This window comes from Actinia tenebrosa, unplaced genomic scaffold (genome assembly GCF_029948245.1).
Source record: "Actinia tenebrosa isolate PJP-AT-01 unplaced genomic scaffold, QUT_ActTen_1.0 PGA_scaffold13__45_contigs__length_12533684, whole genome shotgun sequence".
NCBI classification, from domain to species: Eukaryota; Metazoa; Cnidaria; class Anthozoa; order Actiniaria; family Actiniidae; genus Actinia; species Actinia tenebrosa.
The window spans coordinates 10,492,473-10,512,356 of record NW_028292573.1 but is presented as its reverse complement, the minus strand read 5'-3'; the positions used below and the strand labels follow the sequence as shown (position 1 = coordinate 10,512,356).

At 37.2% G+C, this 19,884-nt stretch overlaps 1 protein-coding gene across 1 annotated transcript; it reads left to right on the top strand.

The window, feature by feature from the left end:
- The first annotated feature begins 3,073 nt into the window (after nt 1–3,073).
- On the top strand, nt 3,074–13,033 carry LOC116292152 (uncharacterized). Its single transcript, XM_031699416.1, has 17 exons — nt 3,074–3,574; nt 4,318–4,382; nt 4,522–4,578; nt 4,687–4,785; nt 5,354–5,421; nt 5,885–5,972; nt 7,300–7,369; nt 8,221–8,293; nt 8,372–8,455; nt 8,791–8,911; nt 9,053–9,097; nt 9,227–9,308; nt 10,177–10,349; nt 11,313–11,359; nt 11,698–11,777; nt 11,854–11,898; nt 12,888–13,033. Exons 1-17 carry the CDS (start codon nt 3,074–3,076, stop codon nt 12,963–12,965), a joined length of 1,776 nt encoding a protein of 591 aa, XP_031555276.1. The 3' UTR covers nt 12,966–13,033.
- The last annotated feature ends 6,851 nt before the right edge of the window (nt 13,034–19,884 follow it).

Sequence of the window (19,884 nt, the reverse complement as noted above, 5' to 3'; positions counted from 1 at the left end):
TGTCCTAAGTTTTGAATTTACATTGTTTTTTTGAGAAAGTATACATATCGTTACATAATAAAAAATCTATTACTATTGCTATTAAAACTATTATTACTATCTGAAATATATATAACTATTTACAATGGATTATATAGGTAGGTATTATTTCATGAGAAACAAAGACAAATTATCTCATGATTTCGCGCGCATACAAACTCGATCAACCACATTTTGAAGAAAATGCAAAACAATTGTGGTGTGATCTTTCAAAGAAAAAACAATCATTAGTCTGCTATCGGTTAGTTTTCAGTTTTACTTGTTTGTTATTATTAACGGTGAACAAACTTACGTACTTCCTCTCTCGCGCGTCAGTGTTTATTTTACACCAACGCATTGCACAGTAGTTCACAGGGTAGTTAAATACTCCTTGTTTGCAGCTACAGATACATCATAGTCACTAAAAGCAGAAGGTTTTTGAACCGTTTTTATTTCTTTCTTTCTTTCTTTCTTTCTTTCTTTCTTTCTTTCTTTCAATGAAAGCTTCAAAAAACCTCTTCGCTTTTCGTTTCCTCCCTTTCCCTATTTCTTTCTTTCGTTTCTTCTTTTTTTCTTTTTACCACCTTTCTTCTTCTCTTTCTTTTCTTCTCTCCATCCATTTCTTTTTTCCTTCAGTTTTTCTTTGTTTCCTTCCTTCTTTATTTGTGATTTCATTCTTCCTTTTCCCCTTCTTTTTTCTCGTCTTCCACATTTCCTTTTCTTTCTTCATCCATTTCTTTCATTTTTTCTTTCATTTTTTCCCCATTCAGTCACCTTCCTTTTAATAGCTTCTTTCGCCGATTGACCCCTTTGTCTATCCTCCCAACAACCTGCCTATCCCTACCAGCTTCTAACATCTGTTTATGACACAAATCTATCTTATTATTCATCTATATAATGACGAAACAAATAAATAAGTTTCTTTTTCCCCTTCGTATTTCTAGTATATCGATGTGTTTAAGTACGCATATCTGTTGACATCATTGACATCGTGTACGTCAGTCTTTGATCGTTTTAACCAGGTTGTTTGACTCAGTCATATAAAAATAAGGGGTCCCGTAATGTTATTTTGACTGTGGGCACTTAAGCTGCACGTCATGGCTCATTCAATAACATCGATCAATGAACTAAAAGTGACTATTCCACAAATATCCTTTCGATGTCGTCAAGATTCCTAAAAATAATGAAAAGATAACCTTAACTACATTGGCTAGTTAGAAACCAGGAACCATTTTACTGTTTAGTAAAAAAAAAATTAAAAAAAAATTTTTTTTTTACTGTTTAGTGCTGTTTTGGAAGGAAGGCTTCTAATAAAATGCAGGTGTTAAGTCAGTCAGTCCTGATATGCGAAAGTTTTATTACCTTGAATCACTAGTATCTTTAAAAAATACCGAAACCGAAAATTAATCATTTCTATTTTAAATGAAAGAATTGAACATTTTTTTTGGCAGCTTTGTAGCGTGATGTCATGTCGTCAAGTTAATCGATATTAGTTTTGGCGGGAAAATATTTTCACTTTAATAAATAAAAAATTTAAGGTGTTTGTTTAATTTATATTCAAATTTCACTAAAATGGTTTTCAATTATATATTTTTAACAGTTTCTAAATTAACATTTTCTTAAAATGTTAACCTTGCTGGGACTAATCTTTTGACTCTGTCGTTGATTGAAACGAAAATCAATTCTTGTCGATTTAGTTGAATTTATATCTAAAAGCCTTTTTCACTCAAAACATTATCTATTAAAGCAAGTATGATAAAATTAGACCTTTTGTCTTCATTTTTGTTCATTGTTTAAAACATTTGTCTAGTTTTGTGAGTGGCTAACTGTTAGATAAGACCTCGCTAATAGTGGAGAGGCCTATGTAGGTACGTATGTATGTATTAATGCGAGTGAAGTTCTAATCTATTTATCACAAAGAGCTTTTATAGCAATCTTTAAGATGAACTGCATGTAATAGCAAACAATAGTCAGATAGTGTTTTCCAGCTGCGAAACCATCAGAGTAAGGTCCAAACTATCGTCCTATGTGGCTCATTGCCCATCTATATAACCCAATAACCGGTTGCTTAAGTGCTTTCGGGCCTTTGAAGTCCACATCAAAAGGCCATTACCAGCAGGACGCGAGCATCAATCAACCCTTTACACGACGTGTGATAAGGGGCAGTTAAAGGTCTTATACGCTACACCTTTCTGAAAAATTGGGGTAAATTGACAATGTTCTATTGTAGCTCATTAGAACTATAGACTTCTAGTTACAACGTTGAGTGTTTTTTCTTGAAGTGAGACCATCTTGGAGCCTTTCCACTTTTGAAATCATAAGGACACTCTGGAATGAAGCTGCCAAACTTCTCGTAATTGGACCACTTAATTCGTTTTTTCTTGATCTCAAGAGTGTTTTTACTCTTCGTTTTTTCACACCTAAGTGGAAAATATCTAACTCGAGTCTTCAGCAAGGTGGTAACTGAATGTGGTAATGTGTCACCCGAGTTAAGGGAGAAGTAATGAGAAGAGAGGGAGGAAAGGGGACTTTAATTGCATTGCTATAAAGTGAAAAGATGAAAAAGGCTAGGTAATGTGCTTGTCAAAAGCTCGTCAATGAAGGAAGTGAAGTGTTTTTTAATAAATAATAATGAATAAAAATTAGAAATTAGGAATGAAATAAAATAGGGAAGTTAATAAGCACTGACCAAAAAGCCGCGAGCTAAAATTTGAATGTGCAATGAAAAATCAATTTCGGGTAAAAAATAAAGAGCCGTTATTAACAAAGATTCTTTGCTATAAACAAAGCATCAATTTCGAAGATAAGTTTTAACTATATATTTTAGCGTCTTTTGACGTTTTACAGGCCTCCATTTAAACCAGAATAAGCTGAATTGGACTGCCCTGTCAAAATATTGCTAATGAATAAGTCTGAAAATATTTGACCTCTAACTCTGGTGACATGCACTAAAAGATTTGCCTGTTTTTTTCTTTCTGTATTTACAGCCATCAAAAGATGTTTTTATTAATGGGGTTCCTGGGTAAAGATGTGAAGGCCTGGTTGCTATGTAAAGATGGCGGACGAAAGAGCTTCGAAAAAAACCACGCGAACAAAAAATAGGCCTAGAAAAATAGGAACGCTTTTCTTGTTGAATCTTATTTGTACTTTAAACACAGCCTTCGCTAACGGTAGACAGCATTTACCTAAATCTTGTAAAAATAGTAAGACAATTCTAGAGCACTTTAGAAACAAAACCATCTGCTTGGAAAGAAAACTTGTAAACTTTGAAAGCTGGGAATTTCACGAAACAAATTTACTTTTAGAATCTTTTCCAATTGAATTAGAGACACGAAACTACGTAAGGCAAGTTAGAAGGGCAGTGTTTTCATTTGTTGATCCGACTTCTTTAAGGACAAGACCTAGTATTGTTGCAATCTCCCAGGATGTTTTTGAAAATATTTTGGACATTGACTTCAATTCTGTCGGACAGTCTGATACGTTTTTGGACTTTGTGTCTGGTAATAGACTGATTAATCATTCAGTTCCTCTTGCTCATCGCTATGGTGGACACCAGGTACTAATATCATATTAGATGTGTTAATCTATGTTTACAGGGAGGCTGTAGAATAGAATAGAATAGAACTTTATTTGTGCCCTCTGATTTGCAGATTAATTGTTACGATTTTGAGAATTATAATAAACAATTTAAGGAACCACTTGCTACCTAAAATAGCTACCTAAAGTAGCAACCTATCCTGAAACTCCTTTACCATTTTCCATTCGTTGATGGGTTGCAAGCATTCCCAAGAGAGTTAAAAGACAAAAACATGGCGGCCATTGTGGTACCGTTAACAATAGATGCTAATGAGAATTTTTTTGTTAAATGGTACCAACATGGCTGCGATGACGTAACGTGCAAATGAAGAATTGGTTCACTGGTCACGCACAAAGCATTCAAAAAGCCTGCTTGAAATGATTATTCAAATTAGAATCATGCAGCCTCAATTGACTGCTTTGTGTTTCACAAGTGAAACATCGTATGGAAAGTGGTGAATATATAACGGTGAAGTCTTGAATTGAATAATGTGTACCACATTTACGGTACTCTGATTTTCAATAATCTGTGAACTTGGTAGTTGCAAAATGCACACTGAAATTTTTTGTTTTTTTTGCTGCTGTTAATCAAAGATAATCAGTCGATACTTTTCATGTTCTTGACTGGCAGCAGTAAAGAAACAATTTCACTTCAACTTCTGAGTTCTCAGAATATCAAAAACTGCCAAAGTTAAATTACGTTTTAAATTGTCTTTCTTTTAGTTTGGTGAGTGGTCTGGTCAGTTAGGAGATGGAAGAGCTGTTCTTCTAGGGGATTATGTCAACAGGTTAGATTAAACTCATTTTTGTTGATAATAATAGTTCCATAGATATTTATATGTATATTTTATTGGTCTTCTTGCACAGGTCTTTTTATTTTCTAGAAGTGCAGTAATCTAATTCAATATTTGTAATCTTATTTCATAGCAAAGGTGAGAGGTGGGAATTACAGCTTAAAGGGTCAGGAAAAACACCATATTCAAGGTAAGTTGAAATTTCACATGATATGGTAGCATTTATTCATCTATTTCATGATTTTTTTCTCCCAGTCAACACTACCCTTATATGAGAGTAACATTGTTTTTCTTACAGACATGGTGATGGTAGGGCAGTACTAAGGTCATCAATCAGGGAATTTCTTGCTAGTGAAGCCATGCATCATCTTGGTATTCCAACCAGCAGAGCTGCCAGGTAATGTTATGTTAGTAGCGACAATGTTACAGTTTGTGACTAAGCATTGATCAACCTTTCAAAGGCAACATTAAAGGAATGGGCAATGCTCAGCATGCACATATATATTATGCTCATTTCAGTGAGGTAGTAACTTAAAAGCTAAAAAGCTGATACCAGGAAGGATTAAAGATAGATACAGTGTAAAGTACATGTTTAACAGCTTCATAAATACAAATGGACTGGACATGGACTTGAAACCTCCAATTCTTAAATCTTAAATCTCCCTCATTATGTATATTTTTTATTGCTGTCCTTACATTGACAGTCATTGAAATGCAAGTCGGTAAATAAGACATTAAACTTCGCAGGTCCAGCTTCATAGATATATGTAGTGACTTGGAGATTATGTTTTTTCATTCAAACCACGTGTCATTCCCTAGAGTATCATTACTTTGTTTAACAGTTGCACATGAAAAGAGAACAGAATATAGATTCAAATCAAACAGTGTATACTTTTTCTCAAGACAAATGGGAAAATACACCCAAACTATATAATAAAACTAAAAATATGTCCTTTGAAATTCAGCATAGCTGTAAGCAAAGATCCAGTCTGGAGGGACATGTTCTATGATGGACATCCCAAACAAGAAAAAGGTACATAAAATGTTTCTTTATTCTTCTGGTGATTATAGAGAGAGTGTGTGTGTGTGAGGGGGAAGGAAATGGGTCTGTGCTCCTTTCAGTAATACAGGACTTAGGAACTGCCAAAAAGAAAAAGTAGGTGTGGAGAGCAGCAAGAACTATAGGCAGAAAAAGCTGTTTTTTCATATACAGCTAGAGAAAAAAAGAATTTATTCCAGTTTGCAAAAGAGGCTGTGTGTTTGCAGATGGTGTCAGCAACAGGCTCCATTCACAAATATACCACATATCTTGATCAATTATAGAACATTCAGAGAGTTGACAATATAATGAAAAAATCCAAAGTGTTTCAAATGTAAATCACCTGAGTGGGTCCTTTTTTTAGAGGCAATGAGTTTTTATCATCAGGTATTTTAAAATTATTTCCTTCAAATTCTGATGTTTTTGTGTTTTTTTCTGTGCCCATGCTAAATTTTAGCTGCTGTAGTGCTTCGTCTTGCCAAGTCATGGTTTAGGATTGGGTCTCTGGAAATTCTCACCAGACATGAAGAAACAGATTTATTGAGGTAAAAAATTACCATTAAATTATGATCAAAAAAAAAAAAAAAAAAAAGGAAAAATATAAATGAATAAATGAAAGGGTGGGAAAATGGTTGAATGAATGGATAGTGAATGAATAGACGGATCAATAAATGTTAGAATAAATAAATGGATAGATGAGTAGAAAATGACTTTGACTGGAACTTGAATCACAAAAAAAAGTTTTGAATTTTCACCTTTTGAAAAGCAATGGATAATCTTAATATATAGCAAAAACATGTCCAACTTCTAAAACTTGTTTTCCTCTTCTAAATACCCAAATTTTAAGTGTTTTTTAATTTTGGAAAATCCGGAACCGTACATAGATGGAATGGACTGGACTTCGGTTGGCTGGATCGTACGGAACGTAGACGTTTTTTAACGCCGAATTTGCAGCTTTTATCTTGTGATTTTTATTTTATTATAAATAGCTATTGATTCTATTCCAACATTGTGCAAAAACATGCAAAAATAATTTTTATGTTTTGGATTGTGGCACTGGTTAAAGTCCTGTGAAGCCAGTCAGCAGCAAAGTTTTTTCAAAGGACTGTATACATCATGTGTCTATAGGTGATTCTGTGGATTGTAACAGATTTGTACAACTAATTTTTCTTCATTAAGATGCTATTAAGATAAATTGGATGTTATTTGGATGTGACTGGAATGGATGGGTTGTGACTGAAATGGATTGGAAGTGACTGGGCCTCAAAATAGCTCAGGCCTGCGCACAGAGCTAAAGATAGATATTCACAAAATGTACCACCAGAACCATATACAAGATAACGACCAACAGACTCGCTACTGAGTCAACGAGTTCAACAAACAATAGACTGTTTGAAGAAACTCTTCAACATTGTAAACAAAAACAATTTATTTCATAAAAAACTTAACCTCGTTGTTATTGATACAAGTCCGAGGCTCCTTGACTATGAAAATACATCAAATGGTGTCTTGAAAGATTCCAAAATGGTGTCTATGTTGTTCGGGATATATTCTCCATGTCTCTTATCTTCAGAATAGTTCTCAATTAATTAAGTCCCTGCTTGCTAAAAACTTAGTTTGTTCTTTTGAGTACGTTTGAGTCCCATTTGAGTTACATTTCAGTTGATTTGGGTTCATTACACATGGCAATCGACTCTGTGGTCATGTGATTTCAATTCTACCTCGTTTTCATATTTGCCTCGTTTTCATGGCAGATTCTCGACTACAACGATAGATAGATAGAAAACCTAAAACTAGAATCGGCCTACCACAGGTAGCCCGAGTAATAATTGTGTGTACTTCACTTACTATTTCCCTTAACACTATCATCAGGAAGGTTGTAGACTTCGTAATTGACCATCACTTTCCTGACATCCAAGGTGAAGATGAAGACAAGTATCTTGTGAGTATCACACTTGAATAGCATATTATCAACTGGCCATGGCCGGGCAGTAATCTAGTGAACTTTGATTAGCATGGGAGTCGAGGAAGGAAGGGAAAAAGACAGGAGGTATTGAAGAATCAAGGGTGGGAGGAAGGAAGAGAGACAGGAGGTATGGAAGAATCAAGGGTTGGAGGAAGGGAGAGAGACAGGAGGTATGGAAGAATCAAGGGTGGGAGGAAGGGAGAGAGACAGGAGGTATGGAAGAATCAAGGGTGGGAGGAGGGGAGAGAGACAGGAGGCATGGAAGAATCAAGGGTGGGAGGAAGGGAGATAGACAGGAGGCATGGAAGAATCAAGGGTGGGAGGAAGGGAGACAGACAGGAGGTATGGAAGAATCAAGGGTGGGAGGAAGGGAGAGAGGCAGGAGGTATGGAAGAATCAAGGGTTGGAGGAAGGGAGAGAGACAGGAGGTATGGAAGAATCAAGGGTGGAAGGAAGGGAGAGAGACAGGAGTTATGGAAGAATCAAGGGTGGGAGGAAGGGAGATAGACAGGAGGTATGGAAGAATCAAGGGTGGTTTAATGGTAGTGCACTCCCCTTCTCACTTCTGGGTCCTCAGGTTGGATTCCTGGACTCAGCACCCTTTCATCAAGGCCTTTTTTTGCCTGCCCCCTCCCCCCCACCCACTTTGGAGCCTACATTTTTCGGTTGACCTCCCCTCAATTCCGCCAGTCCCCCTCCCAGCTAAAAAATGATCTGTCCCCTATTTCAAGGTCTGTTTTCTGCAAACATTCCCAAGAGAGACAAATGACAGACATGTACATTTTTCATAATTCCAATAACTATCTATAATTTCTTTTTCCTCCCAGAAATTGTATTCCAAGGTGGTTACCATGACAGCAGAGATGATTGTAAAGTGGCAGTCAGTTGGCTTTGCTCATGGTAATGCATCACCATGACAACACTCACATTGCTTGCTCTCTTGCTAACCTACTCTTTGTTTTATCTTCCCATGGACAGGTGTGTGTAATACGGATAACTTTAGCTTACTGTCCATTACGATTGATTATGGACCGTTTGGATTCCTAGATGACTACAACTCAGGTATTTGTACTAGGTATATATCATACCTTTTACCACTGTTTTCATGTTTGGTACGCACTGATCGCGGAAAACTCTTATGGGGGAGGGCTGTGGGTTTCGTAGTAAACTTTTAAAAAATGGTTATAGTTCTCCCCTTTCACTCAGTAAAAAAACACATGACTATCCTATTAACCTTCAAAAATAAAAAAGTAGAAATTATTACTAATAACTCTTCCCTCTGAAGCCCAAACCCTCCCCCACTGAAAAAAGTACCTTCGCTAGAATGGCCAACAAATCTTAAAGGCAAAGATACATGGGAACTATGAGATGTTACGACTATTTTATTCATTTTCTAGATTTTATCCCGAACTCATCTGACGACGAAGGGCGCTACAGTTTTCGTAATCAGCCAAGTATAGGGTTCTACAATCTAGAAAAATTACTAGATGCGATGTCACCCCTTCTAGATGTGAAAAGGTAAAGCTTTTTTCTCCCTGAGACGTTGGATTTTTATTACTTACTAAGTTGAAAGGGAAAATGAAAATAAGGACAGAGAATGGCAAATTCGACTTTAGTTTAGTCGAATGGAGTAATATATGTGTTCTCTTTACTTCATAGAGGCCGCAAGATTCTCCAAGGATATGCAGAGGTTTTCAATAATAGGTCAGTCAGTTTATACTCCAGTTTTAAATTCTTTTTTCAAATAATAGGACTTAACACTATACCACTCAATGGTGGGCGGAAAGCCTAACAGATTTTTATAAATGATGACAAATGTTTTACTTGCTTTAGGTTTAATGATGCATTTAGGAAAAAGCTTGGCTTGCAAGGAAAGATAAAGAATGATGATATGTTGGTCAAGTCTCTACTTTGGGTAAATTAGGATGGACAGTCATCATCATTGTCATCATCATTATCATCATCGTCATCATCATCGTCGTCATAATCATCATCATCATCATCAACTTATAGTCTGTGCACCGCTACTTTTTATCTCTCACACTCCATTCACCAATAAGTTTGACTTAAGAGGAAAGAGTGATGATTTGTAGGCTTTCCTTAAAGGCGCGATTACTCGGAGCAATTTTCTCTGCGACTTGCCTCGCAACAGCGTCACGGTTTTTGGTTTGCGTGGAAAGCGATACGGCATATTCGTAGCTGTACTGTACCTGTACCGTATCTTACCGTGACCTTAGAGCAGTTTTCGTATGACCGTGAAAAGTTCACGGCACGAACACGGTCGTGACACAGCAAGGGATACGCCAGACCAATCACATCGCACGAGAATATACTCTCCATCCAATCAAATACCCGGAACACGGCATAAACACGGCGCGGACACGGTCACGCCAAGGTCACGGCAATGCAAGACCAATCATATTGCGCGTTTAAAAATCAGCCATTCAAATTCTAGAAAGCATCACGGTCACGGCAAGTCACGCTTACGGCACTGAGCTTTTCACAGTCATACACAAAACTACACTATCTACACGCAGTGATTGGATGACTTACTAGAAGGCAATGGAAAGCCATTTCAATGTTACGGCATGTCATACCGTATGATTGTTTCCTACTCATAGGGTTACCATTGCATCATTACGTGATGGCAGCCATGACAGCAGGCCCGGGAGAAAATAACTCTATTGTTGTGCTTTCTGTCATGGCTGCCATCACGTGATGGTGCAAAGCCTCTATCGTAAGCGGCTTTCAACAATATGACTGTTGTTGTTGGTTTTCATTAGATGATGGAAGTAACTCATGCAGACTACACGATGACCTTTAGAGAGCTCAGTAACCTCACAACACAGCAAATAGAACGCAATAACCTACCCGAGGAGGCATGGGCACTAAGGCGCCTCGCAAAGCACCCAAACTGGTTTGACTGGCTTCAACGTTATCGCGAACGCTTGGACAGGTTCGTATGTTGGAACTTGAAAGTTTTTATGTATCGTTTGACCACTTTTCATGTTGGTCGATTTCATGTCCATTTCGTTTGTTCTTCCTATTGATGTTTGTCTATTAGCCATTCCGAGGTTGAGGGGAAAACTGGGTCGAGTTGGTATTGCAGTGCATTGTGGCACTGTTTTTTGGGGACACATTTCAAAGATGGTGTCTACAGTATTTCGTACCCTTAAACATCCCACAATGCACTGAAATGCAAAATCTACCTATCTACCTACACACCCACCCATCCACCTACAAACCTACCTACCTACCTATCTACCTACCTACCTACCTACCCACTTACCCACCCTCCCACCCACCCACCTACCGAACTACCCACCTACTTACCTACCTACCCATCTACCGACGTACCTACCTACCCACGCCTACCCACCTACCCACCCACCCACCCACCTACCCACCTACCTACCTACCCACCTACCCACCTACCGAACTACCCACCTACCTACCTACTTACCTACCTACCCACCTACCCACCTACCTACCTACCTACCCACCCACCCACCCACCCACCCACCTACCCACCTACCTACCTACTTACCTACCCACCCACCCACCCACCTACCTACCTACTTACCTACCCACCCACCCACCCACCCGCCTACCCACCTACCCACCCACCCACCTACCCACCTACCTACCTACCCACCTACCCACCTACCGAACTACCCACCTACTTACCCACCTACCCACCTACCTACCTACCTACCTACCCACCCACCCACCCACCTACCCACCTACCTACCTACTTACCTACCCACCCACCCACCCACCTACCTACCTACTTACCTACCCACCCACCCACCCACCTACCTAACCTACCTACCCACCTACCCACCTACCTACCTAACTACCAACCTATCTATCTACCTATCGAATTAATGAATAGTTTTCTGTCCCCTTATTCTCGCAGAAATTTTGCTGATGACACAGATGAAAAGCGAATTCAGAGAATGCAATGTAAATATCTTTTTATAAACGAACAGGGGTGGGATGTGGTGCAAAAATAGGTACGGACCAGCCACTCAGCCCTAGTTTCCTTTGGTCATAAAAATTGGACATTCTAAGGGTTACATATTATGTCAGGCAAATGTTGTAACAAATGTAAAAAGTAACAAATGATTTATGAAGACTACTGTTTCTTGATGCCCGCCCATCAGGGTACAGCAATGAGGTCAGTGTTAAAAAGTACATTGTGAACCAGCGTTCGAGTGTCCCAGCGTTCAATGTTTCGGCTCATGCGAAGTCCGACGTTTGACCTGAGCCTAAGCTATGTATTTTTTTTCTGTTTATTGTAGCTGTCAATCCACGTTACGTATTTCGTAACTGGATGGCACAGTCAGCCATCGACAAGGCAGACAAAGGAGACTACAGCGAGGTTAGATCATACTATGCAATAGACAATGCTCCCATTTTGAGCAACACAAATTCAATATTCTGTTCTTGCTTTTCAGGTTCAAAAACTATTGCGTATCCTGGAAAAACCCTTTGAAATACAGGTAACTGAGCGTATGTGTCTATCACATGAGGCAGGTCGCAGCTTTAGTGCAGTTTTCGTATGACTGTGAAAAGCTCACAGCACGAGCACGTTCGTGACACAGCAAGAGATACGCCAGACCAATCACATTGCACGAGAATTTACTAAATCACGGCGCGGACACGGTCACGCCAAGATCACGGCTTTTTTAGACCAATCATATTGCGCGTGAAAAAAAATCAGCCAATTAAAATTCTAGAAAATATCACGGTCACGGCACGTCACGCTTACGGCACTGAGCTTTTCACATTCATACGAAAACTGCACTATACCTGTACGTGTACATAGATGTAAACTTTGAATGTGTATGTGCGCGAGTGTGTTTTTAGGAGGTGAGGGATAAAGGATTATGGATTGACTTGTATAAGTGGTTTGGCTTTACGTTGGGTTAACTAATAATAGTGGCAATCAATTAGGTTATAAAGTGTGCCAGTGTTTTCTCAGTTTCTCAATTGCAAAAACATTGTCCGGGTCAAAACTAACATGAAACATAGGAGCTGAGACCGAAAGTTATGCTTGAAAAAGACAATAATCCTCTTATGTATTTAAGCCTTCATGTTTATTGTCAGACTTACTAAAAAGTGCGTTACACACCACAGGCAACCCATAACAAGCAAAACACCAACGGCCATTGATTTGAATTTAATCGCCTATCGATTTTCATCGCGGATCGGATTACAGCACAGACAGGGAAGCGATCATAAACCACAGGAAACCCATAAATAGTTAAGTTAATTTTCTAAAAGAAGCAATCAAAATATGGCCGGGTTCCCTGTGGTAACACTAGATACATCTAATTAACATACTTCCCATGTACCATTTCGGTCTTAGCTTCTATGTTCTGTGTTTTGAACCAACAATGATTTTACAATTGAGTGTATAATCTAAAAGAAGCCAGACGGTCAAGGCAATCTGCACTAATCTAGGCATTTCTTTTCTCTTTTTTCACAGGCAGAAGCTGAAGCAGCTGGTTTTGCCTTACCCCCTCCCCCTTGGGCTTCTTCACTTCGTGTCAGTTGTTCTTCATGAGGACTCTTGTTGCCTTAACAGCAAAATGTCATTGTCACTACCTCCTTAAATAAAAATACCAAGCAAAATTTTCTTTCAATGGTTTTATACAGCTATTTCAAGAAAGGTGGAATACTGAATACTGCATAGTGAGAGTGCATTCCAAGACCGAGGTGCATTGTGGGTCATTCCTATTTCAAATATTTTTATTTTATTTTGAATAGGGTTTTGATTATGAAGCGTTAATCTTGACTCTGTATAGATGTAGCCATGTAGCCATGATTATAATCAATGAGGGGAGGGGGGGGGGGGGGATGGGTTGGCTACTTGGCTACGTGTAGCCAGTAGCCATGTATCTGCAGGTCATAGCACAGTTGGTGCAGGGTCAGGTTTAGTAAATTATTTACTTATTGATATATATATACTTTTTTTTTTTTCTATAGAATTTAAAACGTAGAATTTTTTGCTTAAATTTGTTTCAAATGCCGGGGGCCTTAAGATTAGGACTCTGGAATTTGCATGGGCATTACAGCAAAAATCTTGGAAACAAATTGAAGCTAAAAGAGGTTAACAGTATAATTAATAGTCATGATATTTTTGGCATTGTAGAAACACACGCCAGCCTTGATTCTGACTTGAAATTAGAAGACTATAAATACTATACAAAATGTCGTGACAAAACAGGAAACCGCCATGCTGGAGGAATAGCACTATATATAAACAATAGAATCAGCAAGGGCGTTTCCTATATACCGACGTCTAACCAAAATGTTATTTGGTGTAGAATAAGTAAAGACTTTTTCCATCTAACAAATGACATATACGTAGGCACAATTTACCTAAGCCCAAATAATTATGCAAAAGAGAATGATGAAGATATATTGCAGGATATAGAACTAGATATAATTAATTTTTCAACTAAAGGTGAAGTCATTCTACAAGGCGACTTTAATGCACGAACTGGGGAAATCCAGGAATACATAAATGATGATGACAGTAAGTACCTTAATTTACCTGATGATTATCTCATTGACAATCAAATGAAAAGGTACTCTAAAGACAAAGAGAACGTCGATAAAAGGGGTAAATGTCTAATAGATATTTGCACGGCTTGCAATTTACGAATCTTTAATGGAAGGGTTGTTGGTGACTTGACGGGCAAAAAGACTTGTTTTCGATACAACGGAAATAGTCTAGTCGACTATGTAATCGGGAGTACAAATCTACTTGAAAAAGCTCGATTTTTGAAGGTTAATCCACTAATGCCAGATCTATCCGATCATTGTCATATTTCTTATGGAATAGAAATCCAACTTTACCCCAAAAACAGTGGAAACAAAGAAAGAGAAGAAAATAGGGAATTTTCGACAATTTCTAGCTTAAAGTGGCATACTGGAAATATCGATAAATTACAAAACATTTTAAGCACTACAGAAATGCAAGCAACGCTACGCGAATCAATAGAAAACGCAGATAATGTAGACTCAATGGTTAAGGCATTTACTGAAACCCTAACAAGCATAGGAACAGAAGCAGGTCTTTGTTCCCTAACTAAACAAACTAAAGCATTTAAAGAAAATACAGATTCACAAAAGTGGTTTGATTCAGAATGTGAAAACGAAAAGAAAAATCTTCGATCTCTTGGAAAACAAATTTGTAGGAATCCAAATAATGAACAACTTCGTAGGAATCTACATACCCATAAAAGGTCCTTTCGAAGCATGTGTAGACGTAAGAAAAACAAATATTTCAATTCAAAATTAATGAACCTTGACCTCAAAGATTCGAAATCCACCTGGAAGTCTTTGAAACAACTTTTTAATGTAGGCAAAGCAAAAAATGCAAACTCCTGTCGAGCAAACGAAAAGGACTTATTTAATCACTTCAAGACGCTTAATAGCTCCCAGACATCTGCAGTAAATACTACGGAGACCTTAAAACAGTCGCAAAGTCAAGGGGAATTAGATTTTTCCATTACAGATCAAGAAGTATATGAAGTTCTAAGTAACCTAAAGAAACATAAAGCTCCCGGCCCTGATAATATTCCAAATGAGCTATTGATAACGGGAAAGGAAGCACTAAAAGGACACCTAACGGTAATTTTCAATAAAATCCTAGACAACGGAAAGTTTCCCTGTTCATGGAATCTAGGATATATTGTTCCATTGCATAAAAAGGACGATCCAACGAAAGCTGAAAATTACCGTGGAATAACACTCCTTTCTGCAATTGGCAAAGTTTTTACGGCAATACTTAACAAACGGCTCTATGATTACCTAACTACGAATAATATAATTAAACAGGAACAGGGTGGGTTTAGAAAAAAGCACGGAACAACAGATAGTATTTTTATTCTGAAATCCGTAATCGATAAATATGTTAAAAGTAAGCCACGGAAGAAAAATAATTTCCTTTTTTCCTGCTTTGTAGATTTTCAAAAAGCGTTTGACTGCATCCCAAGGAAAAGATTAATGGCAAAACTTGAAAATGTTGGTATAAGTGGAAATTTTCTAAGAGTGATACAATCGATGTACTCCACTGATCAATCAGCAATCAAAGTAAATGGACACATTTCTCCGACATTTTCCTGTTATATGGGTGTTAAACAAGGCTGTATGCTGAGCCCTACGTTATTTAATTTATATCTTCACGATCTGCCTGACTCATTAAATTCGTGTAACAACAATGATGTAATGTTGAATGGCAAACCGATTAGTACTCTTTTATATGCAGATGACCTGGTTCTGTTCTCTAAATCTGCTAAAGGGCTTCAGAAATATCTCGACAAGCTAGAGGCATTTTGTGAACAATCAGGCTTAACAGTTAATATAACAAAGACAAAAGTGATGGTTTTCAATAATACAGGGAAGACAATGAATAACTTCCAATTCTATTTGAACAAATCTAAACTAGAAAACGTTAAATCATATAAATATTTAGGATTAAATTTTACAACCTTTGGAAACTTTACGTTTGCAAAACAAGAATTAAAAAAAGCTGCATTAAAGGCACTATTTCAGATGAAAAAACAAATGGGTGAATTTTTCACATCCAATATCAAATTAACTATAAAACTGTTTGACTCGCTTGTTACACCAATACTTCTATACGCAAGTGAGATATGGGGTATCGAAACATTAAGCACCAAAGACCAAGAGCCCATGGAACTTGTTCATTTGAAATTTTGCAAAATGCTCCTCAAGGTGACAAAGAATGCTAGTAACCTTGCATGCAGAGCTGAGTTAGGAAGGTTTCCGCTAAAATGCAAAGCATGCAGTAGAAGCTTTAAATTCTGGCATAAAATTATAAAGTCGGAACTACACCCAAAAAAACTTTCAGCCGAAGTCTACCAAGATATTAAAAATGAAACTAAAAAAGCCTTTTGGAGCATAAAAATTAAAACTACTTTAGAACAACTCGGATTGGGGATAATTTGGATGAAACAAAATGAACTTTCTCCAAGATGGTATGAATATGGAAAAATAATAACCCAAAGAATATATGACATTGAGAGGCAAATTTTATGGAGTAATCTCCACAATGATGAAAGGAAAGACGACAGACATAAAAATAAACTCAGAGTCTTTCGTCAGTTCAAAACGGATTATAACTTTGAAGAATATTTAAGTCAAGTCACCAATATTAAGCACAGAGTGGCGCTTACAAAATTAAGAATTAGTAACCATAAGCTTGAAGTAGAAACGGGGAGGTATAAGAGGCCTTATCTCATTTACGATGAAAGGATTTGCCCAGTGTGTAAGTCGGGAGTAGAAAACGAAAAACACTTTCTAGTTTGGTGTCCACTATATAACTCTCATAGAAACGACTTAAGAGAGTTCATAGAAAAAAACACCAGCATTAATTTCAACAATATGAGCGCTGACAGTCGTTTTATGTTCTTAATCAATTCAAAATCAGCGTCTCTACAAAGAGCCATATCAGCATACATTCATCAATGTATGCTGATACGTGAAAATGAATTAAGAAAATTATCTAATACATAGTATATATATATATAACTCAAACACTCATGTACTATTAGTATAAGGTGCCAAATAAAATTGTATTGTATTGTATTGTATCCATGGTCATTATCAATGGGGGGAGGGGGGGGGGAATGTTGTGGCTACCTGGCTACGTGTAGTCATATATAGTAGCCATTTAGCCAAGGATATTAATGTAGTCAAGTAGGCATGTAGCCACGGTTATTACTTATATTTTATTTATAAACTATACGGTTGGGACTGATTACATCAATTGTGTTTTTCTGTGTTCAGTCAAACACATACGCATATCAAAGTTCTACTATGACGGTTTCCTAAATCGTTATTTTGCCGCAAAGTTAAAAGAGTCTGTAAAGCACGCTCCTTTATAATTGCTAGCGATTTTCCTTTGGTTTTCCTGGGCGTAGAGCGCAGCTCATACATTCATAGTATTTTATGGGGTTAAGACTCCGCCCGGGATGTATAGTCGTTCCCATATCTTGAATTCTTCGACTTGGAAAACGTATTTAGAAGCCATTTTTTAAAATTCCTACCATTTTTATAATAAAAAATAAATAAATGGGTTGCAACCAACTGGAAAACAAGTGGGGTTAGCTGATGGACTATTTGTGGCGACCTTCCTTCGGAGAGTTCGGAGCTTTGTCGAGTGGCAATCGACCTTTTATCCGACGGCTTCGCGACGAAATACGAACACAAAATGGCAGCAGGTGTGTGGTCATTCCAGAACACTTTTATTTCAAGTTCTGAGCTCTTGGTTTTGACGATAGGACGTCTTCTGACTTTACTAATCCAGCCAAGGTATTTATAAACATTTTATGAATATTCAAATTAGATTATAAGTGCATATTTTTCTACGAGGTAGATAAGACGTGAAGAAATACGAAGAAGTGTTGAAGTTGTCGTAAAGAATTTGTGTAGTAAAAAGCTTTTATACGTTTACTTTGGAATAACTGAAAAACTCAAATTTTAAGTCTACGTCAAAGATTTAAACTTAAAGCTTGACTTTAAACTTCAGCTTATTTGAATAAAAATGTAAATAGCACGAGGACGACAAAATATTAAGTGAAAACTTGACATAACATTAGTGAACAAGTATATAATAGTGATTCTGTTTGATAAGTTTAGGTTGTTTATTAGCAATACGGGTGTTTGGCTGTAAAGCTTTATCTCTAACCGGATAAGTAGTTTATTCCAGTTCAATATGGTCTGTATGTCAACATTATGCACCTGTCAATGTTAAGCCCTGGGCCGGGTTGTTCAAAGCTGGATTAGCACTAATCCAGGATTAACTCTATAGGTCTTATTAAGAGTTAACCCAGGATTAGCACTAATTGAGCTTTGAACAACTGGGCCCTGGGGGTAATGGAGGGGAAAGGTAGGGGGTATGGGTGAATCCTGAGGGGAATAGGACATTTTCATGATGGCGTCATTTGACTCCCACTACCCAGATGCTTTGCGAATTTTCTTTCTTATTTAAATTTGTATTTCCTCATGAGAATAGTAAGACAATTGGTGCTAATTAACTGAACAAAAGAAAGCGTGCAAGGGAGTCTGGTAGTAGAGGTCAATGACGCCATCGTGCAAACGTCCTATTGACATTATTCAATGCCATCACAGTAGGGAGTTTGACATGTTCGTCATATTGAAAATGCGGTAAAATTCAATAAACATATGTACTAAGGGTAGAAATTTGACTTTCATCAGTTGCCCACTGGTGGGGAATTTGAAAATTTGAAATTCAAAATGTTAAATTCCCCTGGGGTTTCCTGCCCCAAACCCCACCCCCCACCCCCCACCCCCCACCCTGGGGCTGAACATTGATAGGTGCATTACTGTTATAATGTTATAAATAAAATAAATTACGAAATGACATGATAAGTTTTTACATCTGTCAAGCACAAGGAAGGAAAAGTCATTTGGAAGGCATCAATGATTTTAAAAATTCTGTAATTGCTCTAATCACATTTAGTTCTAGTTATTTATTTATGAGTTTAAAAAAAGGTTGTAGAAGCAGACGGGCATTTGGAAATAAAGTGTGTCTGACTTTAAAATCTTTAAAATATAGATGTTAAACATTAAGAAACATCATTTCTCATATGAAAAAAGATTGTTCTAGTAGTTTTTGAGCTCAAAAATGTTTTTCCCAAAATCAGCCTAAAATGATAATTTTCAATTATCAGGTGTAAATTCCAATTTTTTCACCAATCCTAATCTGCCCCAATTTTGACTATAAACATTGTAGTACTATACAAACATTAGGTATTAGATGATGAAAGCTAGTTCTAGTAGGTTTTTAGTTCATCTGTAACAATGTAAACTTTTTAGTGGGGTTAAACCTCTTTATTCTGGGAAAGCTATTTGCACAGGAAAACCTAATAAAGTACGAGTGGTATCCATGAGTTCGATATTCATAGGGCGCGTTTGATTGGGAATAGTATATATCTGGTCTGGTTGGTTTATTGTATACAAATTAATAAGAATTATTTTGTTTTTATTAGAAAAGCAATAATAGCCACAAAAGTTTATCAAAGTTATCAATTCATCTGCACAGTAAAAGTAGTCCAACTTCTTATTCTTCACCATTCTGTCCCCTTCTAAATACTAGGGCGTCATAGTGAAATGCGGCAATATGATTGTGCAAGGTAAGTCGGTCATTTAGTGGGTCAATTAGATATTTCTCAGTAGTAAAATTTGACTATTTACTGCCCTGAGAAGTACAGCTGCTAAGTAAAGAAACAATTCCTAACCCGTTTCTATTTATTTAATTTTAAAGTAATGCAATTCCCTGTAATCATTATCAAAATGAATATATCTTTAAAGCAAGTGAATTCGATCAATTATTAATGACTTTCAATTTCTTGTTCAAAGAAACTTTGAATAAGAAATCATCATGTCAGTGTTTGCATATGTCCTCGTTTATCTGATCCATACTTTAA